Raw genomic sequence first — 25,121 nt, forward strand, 5'->3', positions numbered from 1 at the left:
GGGGGAAGCATGGTCCCAGTGGGGACGCTGTCACCGTCCAGGGCCTGGGGACAGTGAGATGGACTGCTTCCCTAACTCCTTGTTTCATCCAGATTCCTGGTTTACACATTCCACCTCCCCCCAGCCTCTTCGTATCTTTGAACGTTCTTACTGTGAATCGACAACGGGGTGTTTAAATACATGAAGCTGATGGCACCATCACGGGTGCCACTGCAAGGCTCTGCCCTCTGCTCACACACACTGCAGTCTGAAGTCTGGTCATTTGGAGAGCCCTTTGTTGAACACTGAGTTGTGAGAACACTTAATAATCTTTCACACTGGAGCCGGGTATGCTTTATTTCTTTACACTTCGCATTTTCTCAGCGTTCTATCATAAACACATTTTCTAACCCAAAAAATAAAACCATGATGGATGAATCTCAACGTTATGCTAAGTAAAAGAAGCCAGACACAAAAGACCTCATAATGCATAACTCCATTTACTTAAAATTCTGGAAAAGACAACTATAAAGACAGAAAGCAGATAAGTGGTTGCCAGGGGTGCGGTGGGGAGAACGGAGCAGATGGGCAAAGCGGACTTTGGGTGACAGAAGTGTTCTCAAGCTGGTCTCTGGTGACCAGCAGTATCCCTTTACACAAGCTCGTCACACTGTGCACTGAACACGGGTGAATTGCGTGCTGTGTGAATTACATCTTAAAGCTCTAGAAGTGTGTGCCTTTCTTCGAGAACGCTGGGCAAAGATTCACTACTGACAAGTCACTGCTTTGTGAGAGAGCGCCTGGGGGTGTCCTGGGTGCTGCCTACATATTCTGGATAAGCCTGCAGAGAGCGTCTGTCTGTCCTGACGCTGAAGGAAGCTGACACTTCCACGTGGCTCTTCAGAAGGCGCTGTGAGCTGCGGGGTCCAGAAGGGTTTTCTCATTGGTGCCACCTGCAGACAGAAAAGTAGTGCCTGGCCATTCGAGGAGGCTCTTGACAGCGACACAATGGCCAGAACGGAGGTCGGTGGGGTGGACTGAAGGCTGCTGCTGCCGGGAAGCAACAAAGGCTGGTCGTGCTCCGCAGCGGGGAGGGCGGAGGGGCCGCCTCGGCAATGGAGAAGTTTCAGGCTGCGATGCTCCTGGGGAGCGTCGGGGATGCTCTCGGCTGCAGAAACTCCCGCAAGAACAGCGCTTCAGGCACGACGATCCAGGAGGAGCTGCAGAAACTCGGGGGGCTGGACCACCTTGTGCTTTCACCCGAGAAATGGCCTGTGAGCGACAACACCATCATGCACATGGCGACGGCCAGGGCCCTCACCACAGGTAGGACTGGGCCACTGCCCCTCAGTGCCCTGCGCGCTGGGGCCTTTCGGCCATGGTGTCACCCAATGCCACTGCGAAAAGCGGCAATTTAATATACACCAGGGTCCCTCGGCAAGTCGGACGTGCCACAGATCATGTTTCTTATGTAGTCTTTTTGTATGACAATGTTATTTTACTCTGCTTATCTGCAGAGTCAGTTTCTTAAACAGTGAACTTTTGTTTGTCTGTAAAATGTTTACTAAACTGAGTCCTCTGTCTCTGAAGTTAAATTCAATTAAATGTCATTCTGGGGCTGTTTTGGGTGAGGGCTCAACTTTTCAACTTTTAAACCTTCTTCTGAATTTATTTCAAAAGAATATAAAATAATGAGCCGTTTTTGACACTTGGGCAGATTAAGATAATATTTTGGGGGGATTACTTCTAAATTCCAATGAACTGGGGTTAAAATGCCAGTTACCAAAATATGATTTGGCTTTGATAGTTGCTTCTACATAGATATGCCTTAAGAAAATGCTATAAAGTTGGGTGAATTTGGGGAATGGGGAGACCAAGTTTCTTGAAATATTCAAGCAGGTTGATTTTAGGATCAATAAGTTTTTACTTTTACATAATTTCAGAGAAACAGACGAATAAATATGTAGCACGAATTTCCCACAAGTTACTTGCTCTTTAAAAACCTGTGTCATTAGTATATCGCTGCAAAATTAAAATCTGAGAGCGACCGTTAAGTCAATGAAATCTCACTTATGAGCTCACCTCGCCATGCCTTGCATCTGCTGTGAGCACGCTCGGTTTAGTCCTGCAGTCATGGTACAGGAATGTCATCTACTTTGTGACTGGTTCCTAAATAGCTAGGGACAGAGCTAAAGCACCCAAGATAAGATAAAGTGTCACCAAGTGTTGAAAATGGTGAAGTGTCTTTCTGAGTCTACACAGCAATGAATTCCAAATAGTTCCTGCCTGTGCTCAGGGAGCTCGCACGGGCTTTGTGTCAACAGTACTAAATAGCATTCCAGCAGCCCAAAGCAGTAAAGCCCACCCCCTGGAGCCTGCTGGAGAGCACGGCCGATGCGAAACCACCTCTTGTTTCAGCTGCGCGAGGCTGGTCCTTACGCTTAAACTTTGCTTCCTTCTTTGGTGACTGACTGATGCCGTGCACACGTGGTCACAGTCCCCATGTCCTCTCCGTGTTTGCCCTCATCTCCACGAGCACTTTGTAAGTTTCTGTGAATGGCAGAATCCACGACGTGTCCCTGTCCTGTGTGGTTACCCCTAGGACAGTACCCGGCACAGGTTGGGCACCTCTGACCATAACGTGCTCTCTCAGGCTAGATGGAGTCAAGTCCTTGTGGCAGAAATAGGCCCTGGTTTACCCTCAACGTGAAATGGATGCATTTAAGAGGATTGAGAACGTTTGGGGCATTGCTTTTGAGGACAGTGAGCTCCCTCTGCGTGACCACAGCCACCAGCTGTGGGAAGCGTGTAGCTGCCACTCAGGGCAGCACCCTCTGGCTCATGGGTCAGGGGAGAAAATTCAAGAAGTGGGCTGCCTTGAATGGTACTCCTCTAAAAACCAAAGCAAGCATATATTTTTTTCAATTCATAAAAATCTAAGTTGAAATTTCATTTACGTTTAGTTTCAAACAGTTCATTTTTTTTCCTTCTTTTAATAAATTGTATCCTGTCGAAGGGGCCTCTGAACTAACTGATGTGGCACTAATTACGTGCCAGGCATTGTTCCAGCTTCACATGTAGCATCATCTAATCCTCACATCACCCCAAAGATTGACTTTATTATTACAGTTTTACAGATAAGGGAACCGATACACGGACAGGCTGGGTAACTGGAACAGTGCTACACAGCCAAGTGAGCATGAGATCAGGGATTAGAACCCAGGCAACCTGGTTCCAACTCCTATGTTTTTCCTTTTTTTTAAATCCTCACCTGAGGATATTTTTTCCATTGCTTTTCAGAGAGAGTGGAAGGGAGAGAGAGACAGAGAGAGAGAGAGATGTGAGACAGACACATCAATTTGTTTCCTCCCACACACCCTCCAAACGAGGCTGGAGATCCAGCCTGCAACCGAGGTACATGCCCTTGACCGGAATCGGACCTGAGACCCTTCGGTCCCAAGCCCAACACTCTGACCACTGAGCCAAACCGGCAAGGCTCCAATGCCTATGTTCTTAAGCACTGTCCCGACCACTTGAGGTTAGTGGACATGCAGATATTTCGGAGATCCCAATGAACAGTGGTTTTTCAACATGTTTTCCAAAGAGAGGCAGGCAGACTTTCACAAAGTGGAACTACAATCTTGGCAGATTTAAGTAAGTTTCGCTAATAATAAGCCCATAAACCGTGCAGCTGTGTGGTCTGGTGAACCCCTGTCCTGCTATAGAGTGAGCATGACAAGTAAGGTAAGGTGCAGCCTGTGTGACTTCCTACTGTTGGGTGTGTCTCTGAAAAGGGCAATATTAAACGAAAGCAGATATTCACCAGATAAAGGAAGTACCTAATTCCCCACAAGGTAGGTGGGTAATCCAATATACACAGTTTATGAGCAAAGAGCCCGCTCAACACCCATTTTCCAAAGGCCCCCTTGTGTGAGTGGTCCTGCACCTGTTGCCCAAGGATGGCGTGGCCTCCCTTTAGGGGCTCTGGAGCACCACACTCCCAGTTCTCTACCACTTACTAGCCAAAAACTGTTTTCTCTCTCTCAGCCTTACTTCAGGATGACAATACCTTGGCCGTAGGGTTATGTGAGGATTAAATGGGACAGCGTAAGTTACATGGGAAGGTGGCTCATGGCAATATAGTTACTGTCGGTCTTTTTACCATGTCTTATGCATCTGAGGGTCAGCAGCTCCAGCTGTTGTGGCCAAGCAAGGTAGCCCTGTCACTGTTGCTGCAGGAGAGGAACGGGGGAGGGGTGTTCATTAGCCCACTGGGGACAGCAGCAAGTGCCACCTGTATGCCCATGGCCTGCAGGGTAACATGGGGCCTGACCCAAGTATGAGCAGATGAGGCCTGTCCAGACACAACTCTTTATTTCTCTTTCTCCATCAATATCTCCCTGATTACAATGTTATGAAAAGTTGACATTTTTCTTACAAAGTGACTTGATATTGGTATTGTGACTTTTCTTTATCATGAGATTCGTTGGGAGACTTACGGGTGATTTTATAAGCCGGTTTGTCCTTTAGGCTGCTGGGTGGGTAGACAGAGAAGAAATGAGTTGAGTAACCGTGTTTCACAAAAGTAGAGAAATTCTGGAGAGAGGGTCTGAGGCTCTGCAGCTTTGAAAAATCTGTTTCTACTTTAAATTCTAACCAGAAACCAGCACAAGGCTTTTAGTTGCCATTTTGTTTTTAAGGCTTATTTTTTCCTTAAGAAAGGATGTGATTCCAGAATGAAAGGAGTTATTTTCGGGGACTCTGGAAGGGCAGGCTCATTAACGCTGTATTGAGTTAATCCAGGATTGAGTTAACCATGAAAGGCTGTAACTGATAGTGCTGGCGACAGAGCCTGAACAGATCCCAGTGGCTCACACCTTCCAGCTAGAGGTTAATTTTATTCTAGCAGGGCCGCCCTGGAACCCCCCTCCATGTGACCAGCAGGACTCATTCCTCCGCAACCAGGGTCTCGCACATCCTCTCTGTCCCCTACTCAGAATTGGGGTGATGCCGAGTAGAGAAGCCGTGGGCTGGGCCTCTTGGGACTCCCCTTGCTGTTAACAGATTGGAGAATGGCACAGATAGACTCAGGGCCACTCTTTCACCAGTACCTATCTCCAAAGGGTCACTCTAGGATACGGGGGTGTCACCTGCTATGACCACTGCCAGGACCGAGGCTTTGTCCTGAGCAGGGAATGGTTTTCCAAGCGCACTTATGATCTTCCTCACCCTTCCGCGCTGGGCCTGAGGCAGCCTAATGAAGGCTCTGAGGCAGCCTAATGAAGGCTCCGGTCAGGCTATGGAAGGTCAGTGGGTTTTCATGCCAACAGTGCTCCTCTGCCTCCTCTGAGCCCAGGGTGGAGAGGCAGTCACCACCACCCCACCCCCAAATACGGGGAATCCACCCCCAAAGAGAGGAGGGACAGTAGCTGGCTCCTCATGCCTGAAACAAAGTTTTAGCACAGACGAGTTTGGGGCTGTAAGAACTGCTTTGGCAGGCACCCCCATACTTGCCTGCCTCGCCTGGCATAGCAGCCCCTCCACCATTCCAGTCTTGCTCTCCAAGCACCTTAGGCCCCAATTTTAAAGGGTGTGTGGCCTTTACCCACCATACCGTGGATTAATTTAGTGGCAGAAATGCTCAGGCTTTGGAATCAAAATCCATTTATCAGCCCTGGTCTTGGGCAAGTCCCATGACCTCCCTGGGCCATATCTGGAAAAATAACAGAGCCTGACAATGTCATGGGAGGACTGCATGAGATCATTTACGGAGTCATGCTGGGCAGACAGCAGGTGGTCCATGGCATCGGCCTCTCTGTCCTTGTGCCCTGTGATCTTCTAGGGGCTTGAGGCCACACTTGTTCCCAGAACACCTTCACGCAGTGAGTGGCAGTTTGGGACAACACCTGAGAAGGACTGGCCGCTTTATTGGTGCGAGAAGAAGAGAATTGAGGATGGGAGAGACTCGCTCCCTGTGCCTTAGACATGGGTCCTTAAAACCCCACGGAACAGGCAGATTTCAGTCGAACTTGTCCTCACATGGACAGAACTGTGAGCAGCATATGAGCATCGTGGGTTTTTCCTAGATTCTCATGTGTAACTAGAATAATAGGCACAGCCACAGACTCTGACGTCTGAAATGTGGGTGAAACCTAAAGTGTCCACACGTCAGGTTTCTCTGGGTAGCCCGGGCGGTGTGAAATGGGTCCTTAAAATTGTCCTTCTCGCCCAGCCGGGCATGGCTCAGCGGTTGAGCATCTACCTAGGATCCAGGAGATCAGGGTTCGATTCCCAGTCAGGGCACATGCCCAGGTTGCAGGCTGCAGCCGATCAATGACTCTCATCATTGATGTTTCTACCTCTCTCTCTCCCTCTCCTTTCCTCTCTCTGAAATCAATAAAGATATGTTAAAAAAAAAAAAAAAATTGTCCTTCTCTTCCACTGACTTGGAAAATTGATGCTTGCTGTCCCTTCTGTTGTCACTGTTGTGCTGGGGTTTACGTGGTAGACGCGCCTCCCACTCTCTCTGACCCTGCTGTCCCCTTCCCTCCCAGACTACTGGTGCCTGGACGACCTGTACAGGGAGATGGTGAAGTGCTACGTGGAAGTCCTCGAGAAGCTTCCAGAACATCGAGCAGACCCCGCTACCATTGAAGGCTGCTCACAGCTGAAGCCGGATAACTACCTCCTTGCCTGGCACACACCTTTCAACGAGAAGGGTGAGGGAAGGCCTGCTTCTCCCACTAAAGCCGCACCCTAGGGAACCGCCCCTGGGCGCTGGCCCATCTGCCTTCCCACTAGCCGGCCGCCTTGCAGTTTTGCGTGAGTTGAGAGGGATTCGCCAGGGTTTGTAGGGCAGTGTGCCGCCTGGAAGGCCAGCTTGCTGCATGGGCGTCTATTTAGAGGATACCAGCTTCCCTGGCAGATTTGTCACCAATCCCTGGTTTATTTTAAGAAATATTTTCCACTGCTTTCCCTTTAAGTTTGTAATTTTTTGTTCTTTTTGCCAAACATCAAGGGAAACATACACTACCTGCATGCGTGTCTGTCTCCACAAAGATTTCATGTGCTTATGGGTGATGTAGTTAGGTAGCCACAGTTTCTGCCTCCAGGGCTTCTGGACCTGCCCCCTCTGGGCTTATATTGAAGGTGGGGCCTACCCCCTTCTGGGTTTATACTGAAGGATGGCATCCAATCAAATAATAAAGAGAAAAAATAAATCAAAACTGATGAAACCTGACAGACGTTAGATTTATCAGACAAGATATAAAATAGCATATATTCTATACTTTCAAAAAGTTAGCTAGAGACTACGAGGTATAAAAAAAGACCTAAGTTGCCTTTCTAGAGAAAAACACTACAGTGTCTGAGTTTAAAAATACATAGGCTGAGATGAACAGTTTAGGCATTTCAGAAGAAAAGATTAGTGAGTTTGAAGAAACTATCCAGTAGAAGCATATTATGAGCAATCCCGCATGCCATCAAAAATTCTGTTTTTGCCCGGCCAGGCGTGGCTCAGCGGTTGAGCGTCGACCTAGGATCCAGGCGATCGGGGTTCGATTCCCGGTCAGGGCACATGCCCGGGTTGTGGGCTCGATCAATGACTCTCTCATCATTGATGTTTCTATCTCTCTCTCTCTCTCCTTTCCTCTCTCTGAAATCAATAAATATATATTTTTTTTAAATCTGTTTTTAATGGCTAAATAACATTCCAACATATGGCTGTGTTGCAATTTATTTAATCTCTTTTCTTTGTCAGGCATTTGGATGATTTGCCTATTTTTCTCTCATTTAAATTACACTATGATAAACATGTTAGTACATGAATTTTTATACATTTTTTAGATTATTTTTGAAAACCAGATTGCCAGAAGTGGGATTATCAGAGCGAAAGTCTAAAATGAGGCATTTCGCGTTCCATGCAGGTTCGGGATTTGGAGCTGCCACCAAGGCCATGTGCATCGGCATGCGGTACTGGCGGCCGGAGCGGCTGGAGACCCTGATCGAAGTCAGCATCGAGTGCGGCAGGATGACGCACAACCACCCCACAGGTAACACGGCGCCCGAGCAGGTGCTGTCGTGTGCTTCTCGGCCTAGCGGACCAGACTGGAATCTTAGGTGATCGCATCCACTGTTTGTTGGCAGACTTGGGTTTTTAAACCTTCAGTTCTGCTTAAATTCTGTTTTCAACCTAAAAACGGGACTGGCGATACTGTGGTGATTTTGGAGAGAGTAGGAAAAGCACCAGTTATCCAAACAAAGCTGAGATCTGGGACAGGAGCTTGCATTTATGTTTTGTTGCCAAGACAGAAGTCAGCCCGGTGGCCAGGAGTCCTTTGGGGCTGCAAGCTGCCCCTAGGGCCAAGGCTCGTTGGCTGTGTGAGCTAGACCGAGTTGCTTAATGACCTGTGCCTCCATTTCCTCATCTGTGACAGGGATGATTATGGTAATAGGAACCCTGCCCACTTATTGGGGGCGGGGGGTGATAAAGTGGGTGGAATAATAAAACCTCTTAGCACATGCTCACCGCATGATATGCACAGTGGAGCCAGTTTCATCCCGGGATCCCCCACCACATGTCCCTCACACAGGGGGAGGGCAGGTGGGGTGGCCCCAGAGCCTGAATGTGAGATGTGACTTAGAAAGGCAGCCAGCTCCTAATTTTTAAAAAAGAAGAATGACTTGGAACTCTTGTACCTGTGACCAGCCCTTAATCATGGCTATGGTGGTGACATGCTCCAGCCCCACCCACCCAGAGGTCCAGAGGCAGCCAGCTGCTCTCTGGCGACTGTTCTCCTTTTCAAGGTCGCCTTTAGGGGCTACCCTGTGTCTGCCTGGAGAGTACTCTTTTGTGGGTGCAAACTGTAGAGGGCAATGTAACGTCTGATGAGTAGATGTGACAAAATATGCTGATGAGTTCACCAAAGGTGGTGACAGGCCAAGCCATGACTTCCGCAAATAAGTTCATTAGATCTTTAAAGTTCATGCAGAAAGGCATATAATTCAACCAGTTGGCAACATCTTGGATGGTTGAAAAGGCGTTAGTGCCGGACACTTGGTAACTAACTGATTCAATTAGAAATGAGTTAAACATAAAAAAACCTTCAAACATGAAAATGTTGAACATTTGGAAACAATATGATGAGTACAAGAATCTGGGTTGAGAATTTAAATGTCTAAATGTCTAAAACATTGGCTAATATTTTATCCACTCATTATTAAAGAAGTGTTGTTCCCCATGTTTAATAGCTAAGTCATTTCTATATTTCTAGGATGATGACTGAAAATGTTTTAGGGTTTGACTGTACACAATTAACACCAGGATGTGCATTTTAAGTCCACTCTCTTTTTCAATTTTTGAACCACCTTTGACAGCAAGTATCGTAATTTTATTACAGTGTGCATTATCCTGTATTCTGGAGCAGAAACACTCCATGGGGGGTGGGAGGTGGAGAGATGGCGAGTGGTCAGGACAGTAACTGAACCCTGGGTTTGAGAATGAAATGATCCCTAATTGATGCCTCTAGGAGTGGCCAAAGAGCCACCAAGAGTGTCTCAGCGAAATTGCAGTGCCCTTCCTCCAGTGGGCACAGTCTTTGTGTGGCTTTTACTGTGAGCCAGACCTGGCCAGCACTCATTTGTGTTAGAAACGTCTGTCCTCACAACAGCCCTTGAAAGATAAATATTGTACCTCTTTGTGCAGAGAAGAAACCAAAGGTCAAAATGTATGAAGCTATTGCCCATGGTCCTAGGACTGTTAACATTCAGCCAGCATCTCAGAGCAGGGGTGTGGCCCAGGTGCCATTGTTGTCCCTCTCTCTCCACTGCCCTCCAGGCTTCCTCGGTGCCCTAAGCACAGCCCTGTTTGCATCTTACGCCATACAAGGAAAGCCCCTGGAGCAGTGGGGGAGAGACATGATGAAGGCGGTCCCACTGGCTGAAGAGTATTGTAAGAAGACCATCCGGCACTTGGCAGGTGAGCCTGGCCTCCTTTCCTGTCACACTTGCACCGGCACCTGGAGTTTATCTCAATTCATATTCAGAGCAAATTTGGACAGACCTGGCTCCCAAAGAAGTCAAGGTCCATTTGTCCCCCAGTAAGGTCCATGTGAGCAGGCGGATCCCACAAAGAAAGCCTGAGTATTGCCTGGCCACGGGGTAACACCTGCTCAAGAGGGCCCCAGGTGTGCAAGGAGATTCACAGAGGTGCCAGGAAGAGTGGGGTGCATACAGCAGGTCCTTGAATTATGTGTTTCATTCAATGTCATTTTGTGAAAACATTGATAAGGAATTTAACTCTTGTGTATATCAGTTAGCCTATGGTAAAATTGGTTTTCTTGTATATCATTTCGCTTAAAGTCACAGGACCTATTAGAGATGTTAAGTGAGAACTTACTGTACTTAGATTTAATTTTCCAAATTGTCCTTAAGTAGCCCATTTCTCAGAAAGGAAGGAGGGACGCGGACACTGCTCCAGGGACGTAATGGACAGCTGTGCCTAACCCAGGAGACTTAAGTCTCCCACAAGAAGGCCAGACAGAGGTCTGTGCCCACTGATGACGTTAAGTCCCAGGAAGCTCCATCTGTCCCAGTTGACTCATTAAATGCTTCACTCTTTTTGGCCATGAGTGAGGTCAACCCAGCCAAAAGCAGCCAACCCAGCAAAGGTCCTAAGGGATCACGGTGATGCTGGTGTTTTGGCTGAGCAGTGGAGGGACTTCTGAGCTCCTCTCGGCCTGCACCCCTTTCTCCCTGGGATCCCAAAGGAGAGCAGGCATAGGACCAGGCAATCCATGGCGTTCTCCTCAGGCAGCTGACCCACAGAGGGTCACGGGCTGCATGAGGAACACAGACAGCTTCATGTGTCCTTTGATATTCTTAAATTGTGGAGAATTTCTAGACTAAATTACCCAATTTGTCTGGGAGATGAACGATTTGAATGTAGGAGCAGGATTGTTGATTTTTCAGAATAGCCTGAGGCTGGAGCCTTGAAACACAAAACCAACAAATCACTTTACTATCACCCTCCAAGCCACTGGGACTATATTCTTGAAGGCCACGTGGGAAGCTTCTAGAACAACTTTTTAAGGAGACTTGTGCATTTATACCTGCCTGGACCTAGTGCTGGGAAACACTCCGCAAGGTCCCTGTTCCAGTGAGAACTGAGAAGCCTCCACGTTCACAGCAAACTTACGTGTCCCTCAGTAGTCATCCCTCTATAAACTTAATTATAGAACACAGGTGGCAGCACCACACTGTTTATTTTCATCTGGTTTAAGTCATTGTTATCCTTGGGTTCTCTCCAGCCCTGGGGAGGCTGGTCTGTGGTCATTGGGTTAGTCATCTCCCTCGCCCCAGTAGGGTCACCTTAGCCCATCTGAAAGAGACAAGTAAATAACATGAGTGTATGAAACTACAGTCATTGCATTATTCACATTATATTAATAAACATTTACCCAGAACTCTAGGATCAAAAGGGTTCCCCCAGTGTTTTCTGAAAAACAAACAGTCAAAGATGTTCCATGAACAAAAACGAGGAGGAGAGTCATGGTCAGATAATTTTGAGACTTTATTCTTTCTGTTTAATTTTTTTTTTTTTAATATATCTTTATTGATTTCAGAGAGAGGAAGGGAGAGGGAGAGAGTTAGAAACATCAATGATGAGAGGGTCACTGATCGGCTGCCTCCTGCACGCCCCCTGCTGGGAACTGAGCCTGCAACCTGGCATGTGCCCTGATCGCGAATCGAACCACAATCTACTGGATCATAGGTCGATGCTCAGCCACTGAGCCATGCTGGCCAGGCATCTTTCTGTTTAATTTTAAATTTGTTTAATCTGGAGTTTTATGAAACCATTTTTTAACTTTATCTTTATTATATTTAAAATGTTTAATTTGTCAATTACAGTTGACAGTCAATATTATTTTGTATTAGTTTCAGGTGTACAGCATAGTGGTTAGACATTTATATAATTTATGAAGTGGCTTCCCCCCCTTAAGTCTAGTACCTACTTGGCACCATACATCGTTATTACAATATTATTAACTATATTCCCTACATTGCACTTTACATCCTTGTGACTATTTTGTAACTATCCCTTTGTACTTCTTTTTTCTTTTCCATTACCTAAAATTGTCCAGAAATTTTTCTGTAGAACAGCCCTAGGAAATACTCTTGCAGGGCCTTCTGCTTAGTCTAAGGCAGCATCCTCCCGCAGTAAGGACAACCAGCAAATCGGTTGCATGCTTTTGTGTTTGAACATCTGCTTCCAAAGCTGATTGGTCATTTGCTTGGAAGAGAGGCTATGTCTGCGTTTGCACCCACACCCAGCATGAGCTCTCTGTTAGAATTACAGGTCTCTGCAGGGCTAATGGGATCTGTGAATTCTGGTCCCTGCCTTGTTGCTTCTGTCTTTCCCTTTCAATGCTATTTCACTGAAATAAACCTTAAATGGGCCTCACCTTTACTTTTGTAAAACAGAGTCAGGCCATCATTTCCGAGGGCCTGCGATTCCCTCGGCAGCCTGGAATGCCCTACTAGGACCCACTCCAGGCACCTCCCACTGTCCCTGTGGTTAGAAGGGCAGGGGAACACGGCTTCCCTCTGCAACCAGTGACCACCTAGCCCATCTCTGGTCACCACTCCATTCCCCAGCTCCCCAACCATAAGCAGACACAGCAGAATCTGTGTTTCCTCTTGAGTCAGATGATTCCCTCCGGCTCACTGGCCACTTAGTCACTCTACTCAGTTGACATTGTGGGCCACCAATGGAGCCATGGTCCTGCCTGCTATCAAGGAGGACAAGGTCAAGTGTGCACACTTTGTTGAGGGACCACGAAGCCCTTGCGACCTCCTGGGTGCTCTGAAGACTCAGAACCCCATCTCCTTTCCTCTACCAGCAAGTGTAGCTGCTGCTCCAGGCTCATTTCTGAGTCAATGTCTTCTTCGCAAAATGACCTCAGAAAATTTGATTCAATACCTCTGGAGTTTGGATGTCAAGCTGGTAATTAGGGATAGCAAAATACCCTCTCTCCCTACCTTGCAGGCAGACTTAAATTGATAAAATATACAAGTTCAGAATTGTCAAAGAATGCGCTTAAAAATACTGCAATGGCTAGTTTCATTTCAGAATTGCTTTATCTGCCATTTCCATCTTCCTTGCTACAAACATGAGCATATTTGAATGTCCAGAGCAACCACCAAGGCCAGGTGCCAGGTTCTTCCCCTGTCCCCTTGTCCCCATGTGGATAAAGAGCATTGCCCTCTGCCTTCTGTACTCTCCCACTCACTGCTCACACGTTCCTGAGCCCAGCCCCTCAGCCCTGTGCCCCACTCATGCTGGACTCCCACACCCCAGCAGTGCCCCTTACATCCTGCCACCCTGTTCTCTGCATTTAGAGTACCAGGAGCACTGGTTTTACTTCGAAGCTAAATGGCAGTTTTACTTGGAGGAGAGAAAACTCAGTGATGATGCCGAGAGTAAAGCTGCCTTTCCTGACCACTATGATGCAGAGGAGAGGGACAAGGTGAGCCTCGTTGTGCCCAAGATGGCAGCAGGGGACCAGGAGCTTTCAGGGTCCCACTGCCCACGGGGGTCCATGCCAAAAAGCCACCCTGCTCCCCAACTGTGTGATTACCATCCCAGACCCATGTCTAGTGGGGCTGCCCTAAGCAGGACAGATGGGCTGAGAGAGCTCATGTGGGAGGGACCAGGGAAGGCCTTGTTGTCCCTTTGCCTTACTCAGACCGAATGTCACCACAGAGTGGCTTCCCGGATGTGGTGTCATAACAGCCTGTCACAGCACTCTCAGCCCCTTTGCCCAGCTCTATTTCCCCTCATAGACTTTGTGGCTACCCGACACGCTGTCATGTGCTTGCTGATCTGCGTAATGCCTGTCCCCAAATGGCTGCAATGTAGGAGCCATGAGAAGTGAGCCTTTCTTGCTCATGTCCACCCTCAGCCCTGGGGCATCCCCTGGCACATGGGTGGTATTCCATGAGTGTGCAGCGAGTACACACGGGTGGTATTCCAGTAGTGCGCAGCGAGTACACACGGGTGGTATTCCAGGAGTGCACAGCGAGTACACACGGGTGGTATTCCAGGAGTGCGCAGCGAGTACATGAACAGTTAATCCACTGGGTGGACCCGGGGAGCTCGTGTTCTGACGCACACTGACACAGTTCTGCTTTGGGCCCCTGCCTCTAACCCCTGGCTCTTTCTTCAGACCTACAAGAAATGGAGCTCAGAAGGTCGAGGGGGACGACGGGGCCATGATGCTCCCATGATTGCCTATGACGCTCTCTTAGGAGCCAGGAATAACTGGACAGAGCTCTGCCGCCGGGCCATGTTTCACGGAGGTGAGATTTTCTTCTTTAATGGCCTTGGACTTCCAGAAGGACAGCATCCCTTTATTGTCCCAAAGTATTCTGTCAGGATGTCCAAGGCTTCAGGCATGAGGGACTCCAAGGATGTGGGTCCGTCTCTGGCCAGGGCACTGGCTCCAACGTACTTGTGCACGGATATCACAGGCTGCAGGCAAGTTGCTGCGCTGCCTCAGTGGCCCTGTGGGTCTGAGCTTGGAGCGAATGTGGTGTTCGGGGTTGCTGGGGCACAGGGCTCCTCTCCCTCATGGCTGCTGGGGGAAGAGTCCACGGAGTCCACTGGTGCGGGCCATGCAGAGTTCTGACGTCTGCAATCACCATCATCTCGTCCATCACCTCTGCAGACTCTGCACTCACAGAGAGGTTGCACTTTAGAATCTGTCCCCATGGGAGGTGGTCTCCCTGAGCACCCAGCCCCAGGGACAACAAAGGCATCTGCACACATTGGGTGTTGTCAGAGTGTTTGGGAGAGGGCAGGAAGGGAAACACCTGTCCTCTTAATTGGGGACTGCAAAAGCCACCCAGGGCCCATGGGGCAGCCCAGAGTAAAACTGGGGTTTGGCATGAGGAAAAAGCAAGAGGCTGAGAAAGCCCTGGCTGTGCCTGCTGTAGAGCCATCAGCCCAATAGAGTCTAAGACCGGCCCTTGGCAAGGAAGCCCTGGTTAGTGTCAAGTTCACGGTGATGTGCCCCTTGCCACTCTGCCTGTGGGATCCCTGAGGACCTGTGTTTCCATTCCAGGTGAGAGTGGGGCCACAGGGGCCATCGCGGGCTGCCTGTTCGGACTGCTCCACGGCCTGGATGCTGTTCCCAAAAGCCTGTACCAGGATCTGGAGCACAAGGAGGAGCTGCTGCACCTGGGCGAAGCTCTTCACCGCCTGTCCACAGAGGAGAAGTAAAGCCATTACCCTTGCCAGGGAGCCCACTCCAGCTCTGGGTGCCCCAGGGGATTCCACATGCAGCTCACCCTACTCTCAGCTCGCTGAGATCCACGCCTAATTGACCATGCTTATAAAATACATTGTTTGTCCGACAAGAATATTTTTCCTATCCTGACCCAAATTTGGTGCATTATTGAGGTCACACTGGGTTTGCTACCCTCAAATCTCCACATACAGTGGTCACATACAGTCTCTTGGACAATTGGTGTATTTTATTCTGTTGCATAACTAATGCTGTTCGCTCACTCACTTCAACTAACCACAGCGGCTCTGCTCAGAAGGGCCTCTTCCATCTGCAGAACCTTCCATTGCAGTTTCTAGCTCTGAGACATGCCAACCTGCCCCCCCAGCCACGCCAGTCCTTCATGAGCACGCGCTGCACTCACATTGTCACTGCCGAGTGTCCCCATCAGCGGGACAGTCAGTATCAGTGCCTGCAGGCTGCAGCAAAAAGCACTGCGGTTAACCTGCCACCGTACGTTTTTAATCACACTAGATCTTTAAAACCAAACTTTTGGGACAACTGAGTGAGGAAACCAGGCAATAAAGCTCTCATGCCGGCACCCGCATCTTTCTTCTCTGTGGTCTGCAGCTGTCACACTTGCGTGGGTCAGGTCCACATTGCAGAGAGGGCCTGAGGCCTGCTCCACCCGGGTTCGCTGATAAGGAAACAGAGCTGCTCCCTGTGGCCGATGTTTCTCTCTCTGAGAATCTTGAAAAGGAGAACACTTGCTCTTGTTAAAAATAACCTTGGACACTATTTTTTGAAGTAGCATCTGGTGTGAATAAAACAGCCGTTGGTGACTGATGTTTAACATGGTGCTTTGGCGGCTTAGCTGGGGCCTGACTTATTGATGGTAACATTCTTTTCATTGAAAGCTTACCTCCGAGCACAGCCAGCTGTGGTGCCCAGAGCCCTTGGGATGCCAGTCCTCGGGGATGCTTGCTCGCAGACTCGCAGGCATTGAGGCTTCCTGGGACCACCTGGTCCCCCCAACCCAGGCACCCTTACTCCCCTTCCTGGTCACCCTGGTGTCCTGGGCTGTGGGAACAGGACAGGACATGGAATACATCACTGGAGTACATCACTTTCCATTTCTTAGGAAAGTGTGAAGCTTCCATCTATGTTGATGAAAGAACCTGCGGGCCATTGTCTACTAAGCATATTGCACCCAAGTGTTTTTCACAACAGGTTTCTGAATAACTGGACTAACATTTGCTGCTACTGATGCTTTTCAATCAGGAGAGGCAGAAAGACAGACAGAGAGGGTGAAGGGCTGTCACATCACTGCCTCCACCTCCCAGGGTCCAAACCAGGGTTAGTGGGTGTGGAGAAATGAACTGAGAGTTACCTTCTAGGAAAAGAAACCCAATTAAGGTAAGTTGACACTTTTCCTAGACGTACATAGCACAATGGCTTACTGTTTAAAGTGATACCTCGTTTTGCCAGCTTCCCTGAAAGTGGCCCTTTAGACGGCTATGCAACAGACAAGCAGGCCTCAGGTGTGCAGAGCGCAAACGGATTAGAAGAAAGTCGCTTGCTCTCCGTTTATTGACGATTTAGGAGAATTTTATCCATCCTTAAGAATCAGGGAGTGAGTCTATTTATAGACTCATTATAAGTTAAAACGTATAAAGAAAAATTCATAAGTATCACAAAATGAGTGAAACTATTTCCCCATTTCATTTTCTTATTACAGGGCAGTGCAAAAGTTGAAAAACAAAACCATAAAAAGTAATGAATACTGCACCTACTTGGATTTTAAAAATTTGATTCTTGCTGATTTCATTTTTATTATAAAAGTAATACATGCACACAACTTCAGAAATTCAAATGCCCAAAATGGTGCAAGTGGAAAGCAAGATTCTTCCAAACCTTCAGCCAGGCTCCAGGGAAAGCTATAGGTCATGATGCCTTATGTCTCCTTCTGAAATTTCTTCTCCACAGTCAATCAGGTGTTTGTGAGTGTTGCACTTACATTGGTGTGTACAACACACACACACACACACACACACACACACACACATTCCCGATTTCTCTCCACAGATAAGAATTATAGTATTCATCATGGTTTCCTTTGGCGTTTTTCACTTAACTGGGTTTTTTAATATTTTTCAGTATCACCATACATATATCTACCTCAGTCTTTTTAACTGTTGCTTTTTATTGCATTTACACATGGGCCATGATTTATATAATCAGACCCCTATTGATATTGTCCTTAAGTTGTTTCCATTTCTTAAGTGGCATTTTTAAACACTGCTCCTTATGTTTGCTTCAAGATGCTGCTTCCCCATCTCCTCTGGAAAGAAATTAATCGATAGCACAGTGATTTTTCATTCCAGGATGCATTTTTTGCATTTAATATTTCTAAAATTGAGGTGCATTGTATATTTTATTGTGTCAGATCATTTAATTAGTAGAGTTTATTTTCCTTTTCCTGAGACAAAGCAATGGCCCATCTTACAATAATAGCACGTTAGATCCAAGAATGCTAATGTTAAACACCATGTGAAGTCACAGCCTCTGTAAAACATCAGGTGTGGGGGTAGTGCTACCTCTTACACCCAGGTGACAAGTAAGGATGAGCTGGAGGCAGGTGTGGGTCCTGAGACGTGACCTACCATAGCCCACCCTCCTTTATTCATAGTCCCATTGCTGGCACAGCATGTGGGATATGAGGTCTGAATCTGGGACTCTGAGTGGATAGTGACCATGGCTAGGAAACATCGTGGCCGTTAGGAAGGGTTTGTGCTGCGGTGGCCACCCGTGTCCCCAGGGACAGGCACACGGCTCCCGTGGCTCCACTCTTGGAACAGGTTCCCTGCACTGCTCAGAAGTTTTCAGATTTCAGGCTGATTTTGATTAATTCATGTCCTCAAACTCTGGTTTTGCATTTAGATTTCAAATCATTTTTCTCAACATTTTTGTACCTGGAAGCCAGGTATGAGGTGGGTTTGGCAGGTATTTTCATTCCTCTCTAACAGCTGGGGAAACCCATGCAGGGCTCAATCCCTTGCCAAGGTCAGAAGAGCCCACTCAGGAAGTCCAGTGACCACAGTGCAATGTGGAGCTGCCTTAGTGCCAGTTCTCTGGTGCCACCCACCATTGCTAGGTGTGTTTTCCCTAAATCTATACTTTCATTGTAGGAGGTACAGAGATGGGCACTATTCATACCCCTGTTCTGTACAGATTCAGGGGGTTGGAGCCATTAGTGAATGGAGAGTGGGAATTTAGACCCAGCCTGTCTGACAACCCAACCCCTGCCCCTTAGCCTCCAGTCGGCCACCCTAATTCAGCTAGACTTGACCACAGCCCTGAATCCCTCAGGGAAATCCCTCAGTGAGTTATGAAACTTCAGTACCCCAAGCAGACAGAACTGGAAAAGTTGATCAGATGTCAACTGATGGAACTGGAAATGCCCAAATTAATGTTCCCTCCAAACATCTGGGTTTTAAAAATTCCATCCCAAAGCTGCTCTAAGTGGGAATGACTTTTAAGTTACAGGGCAGGCACTGTGTCTACTCAGGTTAAAATCCTTCGCATGTTGGTTTATTTCCCTTAGTTTTCAAGTAGAAATAAAGTATAAGCACCCTCAGAATATTACAGGGGGAAAAATTGACCTGGGAAGGAAATGGCAGCCTTGAGCCTCCTGGTGGGTTCTGTGTATCCCGGGCAGTGAACAGAGACCACAGGCCAGTAAATGGGAGCTTAAATACATGTAACAGAAAGAGCAGCAGCTCTGGTACCAAGTACTTGGCCATGACTTCACCTGGGCGGGCACGACAGGCACCGTGATGGTGCCCAAACTGCAGGCAAAAAGGTCCTGCTGGGCTCACAGCCCATCACACAGCCCAAGGGCAGCATCTCTGTCTCACAACCACCCCAACCACCACCCTCCACCACAAGGACATCACACAAGCAGGGTGACCCAAGGGACACGGGGCCTTCTCTGAGTCCGAAGTGCATCTGGTGTGGTCAGCCCCATGTCGTCCCACACTCCTGGGAAAACCCAGAGCACCCGTGTCCTCCCCCTGGTGCCAGGCTTACAGGTGTTAGTGCACTGCCGGGTCCCAAATGTCACCACTGACCAGGGCTTATCTGCGCTTTTAGGATCCTGGGACACACTTGCCACCCCATGGCTTTGCTTCCTTCCTGTCCCATCCTGTGTTTCAAGTACTTCAAACACACAAAAAGTTACAGAAACAGCTCAAAGAACTCCCATATTCCCTTCACCCAGCTTCACCAACTGACTGGGCAACATTTGCCTTAGCATTTTCTCTCCCTCTCACGACACGCACAGAGATACACACACACAGACACACAAAGAGAGGTGTACACACACAGATACACACAGAGACACAGAGAGGCATACACACCAATACACACACTGACACACAGACACACACGGCAGCAGCTATAATTAGGCGTGAGAGGACCCATGAGGTTCAGGTGCATGACCATGGGGTACCCCAGCCCAGATGGCCACCCACCATTCTTTAGCCAGATTTATTTCCAGGAAAATGCAGAGGTTCAGGTTCTCTGACTGATTCATTGGCACTGTTTTCACTGTGAGCTACCTGATCACTGATAAAAAATATGGAGTAGTCAACAGACATTTGTTATCATGCTTTGCTAAAAAAATAGTTACTGTGAAAACGATGCTTCAAATTATGGTTAATAGTTAACATTAGAATTGGCCTTATGAGCTCACTGCTGTAATAACCACAGGGACTGGTTCACAGCTTCCCACCCCAGGCTGATGTCTGGTCCTTGGTGAGTAAAGTGGGTCCCCCAAAATAGGGACCACAGAGTCCTGTGGAAAAATTTACCCCTGCCCGCACACATGCTCTGATTCAGTGACTGGGGGTGCAGAGGTCCACACTGTCACCCCTGGGGGATACTGAGGAGCCTCCGTAGGAATGGTTGGGGGGTAGTGGCTGGCACAGCTGGACCACTGGAAAAGGCTCCATTGAGCAGGGGTATCTGAATTAGGTTGTGAAGGATGAATAGGAGCTCATCCTGAGTACGGCTGTTCCAGGCCAGAAGGCTCAGCATGGGCAAAGCATGGAAATGGGAATGAGTACAGCATGAACATGATAGAAAAGTTCAGGAGGCTGGAGCTCCAGGGAAATGGAGGCAGGGGAGAGGGCCTGGAAGAAGGTCCCGGGTGGGTGAGCAATACCTGCGTGCAGCAGAGAGCAGCGCTGGTCAGAGCTTGAGGCGCACAGACCTGCAGTCCCTCACCCCTGGCAGTGACCTGTAAGGTGAACCAAAGCCTCCAAACAAGCATTTGCTGAGTGCCTGCGCTGGCCAGACCTGGCCTACAGCTCTAGGGGAAAGTGGAGAATAAAATTAATTTCCTGACTACATTCTAGTCAGGGCAGCCAGACAAAAACGTACGTGATGTGTTGGAAACTGCACTTGAATCTCAGAGAGTTATAAATGTTCCAGCAACAGTCACCCCAGGCGATGTGCTGGGGGACACTATGGGTTGTGTGCTCAGGGAGTGACCTCAGGAGGGACAGGTGAAGTTCCAAGGGCAGACTACACTAAACAGAGGGAATAGTTTGAGCAAAGGCCCTGTGGTAGAAATGAGCTGGGAACATTTGATGGCTGGCACAGCTGGAACATAGTACAAGGTTGGGTCAGGGGGCTAGATGGGCCGAGCTTGTAGGCCTGAAGAGCAGGGTAGGATGTCCCTGCAGGGAAAGCAGAGCCCAGCTCAGTAGTGATAGTGGATGTGGCTCAGAGGATTATTGTGACATGGATGTAGTGAGCATACACTGCACAACTGTCCGACAAACAATTCCGTGTTTTTCCTGGAGCAAGGGTGGCCCTCAGAGATCAGCAGGAGAGAAGAAACAGTCATAGGAGCAAGGCAGGCTAACTGTGAAGAGGAGTGTTCAGTTCATGGTGGTTGTTAAACACAAATGACTTATTGAAGGAGGTCGTGTCATGTCTCCGCTCTTATCATAGTCCCAAGACATCGTCCTGCATCTCATACACTTCATATGCCTCTGGCTCATGGGCAAGGCCACCTTAGCAAGGCAGGGATCACCTAAAAAAGAACCTTATGGTCCTGGTTAATCTCCTGTTCCTTGGCCTATAAATCTTAGAAAGCATCCTGACCTTTTCTGGGAGGGAAAACTTTTCTTAGGTGATCATGAAAGCATTTTGGAATGTTTCGAAACTCTACCCATGGGCTGGTAGATAAAAGCCAGTAGTGATATGTGCCTGGGGCTCTCCTAGGCAGCGTGGAGCATCTCTGTAACATTGAGTTTGAGGTGGCTGTTAGCTTAGTGGGATGCTGAATAATGTCTTGATAACACAATCAGCTTCATAACACAAGCTCGCAAACATACATGTGACGTGGAAGCACTGAGCTGGCTGGAACAGCTACAGTGATGTAGGATAGCTCTTGTCCTAATAGCGTATCATTAGAAGGACATATGTATGGCAAGTCTAACCAAGCACTTGTCACTGTCACCATGAAGGTGCACCACTGCACTTCCCAGGACAGATGCTCAGCATCAAACCATGCTCGGAGCACGTGGAGGGTGGTGCCTGGTTACTGAGCTGTACCACAGACTAATGATAGAGTAACGGATAAAATCAAAACAAGCCTCATGTACTCTCCGATTCCCCTCCTATCAGGACAGGAGGTGGGCAGGAATTTAGTGTCAGCTCCACTCTTCATTTTTCTGTTTAGACCTCGGGACTCAGAAGCCTGTTGGCAAGGTACATGGAGTGGCGGATGAGCTCATGCACGGCTGATCCTCATGGCCTTTATTCAGACATCTGAATGTCCCCAAAGCACGCTCATTGTCGGTGTAACTATTTCAGTTATCTGAATGACTCAACCTGTGAAGTCATAAAGATGATTGAAATGGCCAAGTGAGCAAATGACTGCAAGCTGGGTGTGTCTCCGGCAACGTGACTAGGGAGGCCCGGAAGCTTGTTCCTGCCTGGGACCAGGCCAGGCTGCTTCCAGGCCCCTCCTGAAACTGAGGCCCTAGACCCCAAAGGCTCCCACGTGGCGTGAGAACGGCAGACTCTGCTGCTGTAACCCTTCCCCGTTTCGCTGGGCTCTCTGCACGTAACACTCAGTGTGGGAGGCTCGTTGATAAAAGGGAAGGATGATGCGGGAGGCCCTCAGCACATTGCTTAGTCACAGGTGTGTCAGCCCACAGACGCTACCCGGGACCCGTCCTGTGCCAGGCACTGAGCTACGTGTGTCAACCCTGTGTGAAGAGCTTTCATAATATAGTGGAGATAGATATTAAGTAATTAGGTCAAGAATTTAGTATGACTGTGATGAGTGCCGCAAAAGAAATGTTCCAAGGGCAAGAGGGCTACTCCAGGAGGGTCGGCAAGGATCCCTTTGAGCGGTGGCATTTATGCTGAGACCTAAGCAAGGAAGATGAAGGAAGGTGGGGGTAGAGTCACAGAAAAGAAGCAGAGCACTTGGGAGAGGGCAGGGCTGCGTGGCTCTGGCGCAATAAAGAGGAGTTGGCACAAAGTGAGGCTTGGGTCCTGAAGGCTTCGCTGGCAGAAGTTCACACTAGAGTCTAAAAACAGTGGAAGCCACTGTCTGGATGCAACCTTCACTGTGTGATTCAGAGAAAGTAGCAGGCAAGAGCGGAGCTGGAGCAAGTAGAGGAGGTTTCTGTGTCACTGAGATCTGGGCCGTTCCCAGGGGCGATCCCCATGATGTTCCACGAAGCTGGACATGGGCCACATCCCGGTTTTGCACTTAGCCCAATGATCTCCAACAAGTCACTGACTATCTCCACGTTAGATTTCCCAGGTGTGGAAGGGTGACAGCCATCCCTAAGAGAGAACGAGGTGTGGTGAGATAAGCCAGTGAGAGGAGGAGAGCTCCCCAGCAGGCACTGGAAAAGCACCCAGAGAAGTTAATGGCAGAGCATCGTGATGAATTCCACTGAGTAAACCCAGAGATTCCCACTGTCTGCGTGCCTCTGGGAAATAAAAAATGTCACCAGCCAATCAAGCTTCCTACCAGATCACGATGCCACCGATTACTATACTCATTTCGGAGATGTGAGACATGACAACTCTCAGATCACAGATGGGGCACCTGCATTGAGAAGGGCTTTCTCCCAACACCCCAGCGCTCAGCCACAAGGACCAGCCCCCGCCTCCTCACTGTCCCTATGGGGTCCTGGGCCACGTCTCCTCCAGGCTGCCTTTGAAAGTTTGAGGAATATTGAGGGCTCTGGAGGAAGCCCCAGAAATACTTTGGCCCGGACCACTGAGTCTCTGGAGTGGGCTGCGGACAACCAGCCTTCTCAGGTAAAAGGAGGTCTCTGGTAACCTGAGGCAGCCCCCGGTGAGGGACCTAGTCCTCAGGGAGAGAGGCTGTCCCTGTCAGCCATCTGGGGGTTCAGGGATAGCGAGCAGTTTGGCAATGATGCAGGTGCCACAGACAGGCGAGGCGTGAGACCAACCTTCTCAAATAGAGCACAAGGCACGGAAATCGGCCTGCTCTTCTGTCTTTCCTAATCCCCGACGCTGGGCCAGGACCTGTGGGTGGCCTGAGTGGATTTACCAGTTTCGAGACCCCTCCTGCCAGTTCTCAGTGAACAGCAAGCCTCTCAGCCTGGGATTTTTTTTTAAAGATCTTTATTTATCTAGTCATTACCCAAGGATATGTTTATTGATTTTAGAGAGAGGAAGAGAGAGAGAGAGATACATCGATGTGAGAGAGAAACATCGATTGGTTGCCTCTTGTACGCACCCCAGCCGGGGACCAAACCTGCACCTAGGCATGAGCCCTGAACAGGAATCGAAACCGCGACCTTTTGGTGTATGGGACAATGCTCCAACCAACTGAGCCACACGGGCCAGGGCTCAGCCTGGGATTTCTTATGCAGTTGTTATTCATTCCCAGGCTGTGCTGGCTCACGTCACATCATGGCTCAGGAATGGGTTAAGATTCTGGTTTTGTTTTAGGAGCCTAATCCATGGCTTTGGTTCTCCAAATAAACAGTTGTCTGAGGTTGGGAAAGATCTCAGTCTATCCTAGTGGTTCTCAAACTGGGGTCCCTGGGCAGCAGCAGCAGCCGCTCAGGGAACTTGTTTGAAATTCAAGCTCTTGGCCCCTCAAAGACAGACTGAGTCAGAAATTGTGGTGGGGCCGCCCAGCGCTCTGGGTTTTAATGAGTCCTCTCAGTGTTCTGATGTCTTCTAGTGTCAGTCCACTTTCTGTGTGAATTCACTGCATTGAGGTGAATTTGAGGTTGTCAGGGAGCCTAAGGAGGCAGAACTCCAAGGTTGAGTTTGCTGCCCTTGGGAAATTCTCTGTATTGAGATCCATTCCCAGGCATTGGGTGATGGTGTGGACTCACCCAGTGGGTGGGGTCAGATTGCCATGGGATGAATCATCTCTGTCCCATGGGGTGGGCCATCAAGGGGAAGGGCTGCTTGTGCTCCCTCATCACACTGGCCCACAAGTGATCATAACAGCTTTTTAAAAGGACATTTGTATGTGGCTTCTAAAAATAGAACTCTCTTTTTTTGGAAAAAATGCATAGAAGTACAAAAAGAAAAATATGTTTGTATATTTCCTTCCAGTCTGCTGTCTGTATGTGTTTACGCAACTTCTTAAAAACACAGTTTTGCAGCTTACACTTCTAAGTCTACACACAGCTTTGCAGCTTACACTTCTCACTTTACATCCCGAGCACCTCCCTGCTCCAGATTACTTTCCCATGAATATGGAAGTGCTGTTATTTAAGCAGCCTGGTGTTAGACATTTGGGGTATTTCCAAATTTTTAATATTACAAATAGCTGTG

At 48.5% G+C, this 25,121-nt stretch overlaps 1 protein-coding gene across 4 annotated transcripts in view; it reads left to right on the forward strand.

The window, feature by feature from the left end:
- The first annotated feature begins 968 nt into the window (after positions 1 to 968).
- Positions 969 to 25,121, forward strand: part of ADPRHL1 (ADP-ribosylhydrolase like 1) — a 32,962-nt gene continuing 8,809 nt past the window's right edge. For 2 of the 4 annotated variants that reach the window (XM_081127422.1, XM_081127421.1), the window contains exons 1-7: positions 969 to 1,305; positions 6,534 to 6,698; positions 7,905 to 8,030; positions 9,815 to 9,955; positions 13,378 to 13,505; positions 14,205 to 14,337; positions 15,102 to 15,255. In XM_081127422.1, the coding sequence (XP_080983548.1) occupies positions 1,095 to 1,305; positions 6,534 to 6,698; positions 7,905 to 8,030; positions 9,815 to 9,955; positions 13,378 to 13,505; positions 14,205 to 14,337; positions 15,102 to 15,255 (1,058 nt within the window). In that variant the 5' untranslated portion in view covers positions 969 to 1,094. Of the gene's footprint in view, positions 1,306 to 6,533; positions 6,699 to 7,904; positions 8,031 to 9,814; positions 9,956 to 13,377; positions 13,506 to 14,204; positions 14,338 to 15,101; positions 15,864 to 15,893; positions 16,115 to 25,121 lie in introns of those variants that run through there. The other 2 variants (XM_081127423.1, XM_081127424.1) reach the window with 2 other exon arrangements.

This window comes from Miniopterus schreibersii, assembly GCF_964146895.1.
Source record: "Miniopterus schreibersii genome assembly, chromosome: 2".
Taxonomy (NCBI): Eukaryota; Metazoa; Chordata; class Mammalia; order Chiroptera; family Miniopteridae; genus Miniopterus; species Miniopterus schreibersii.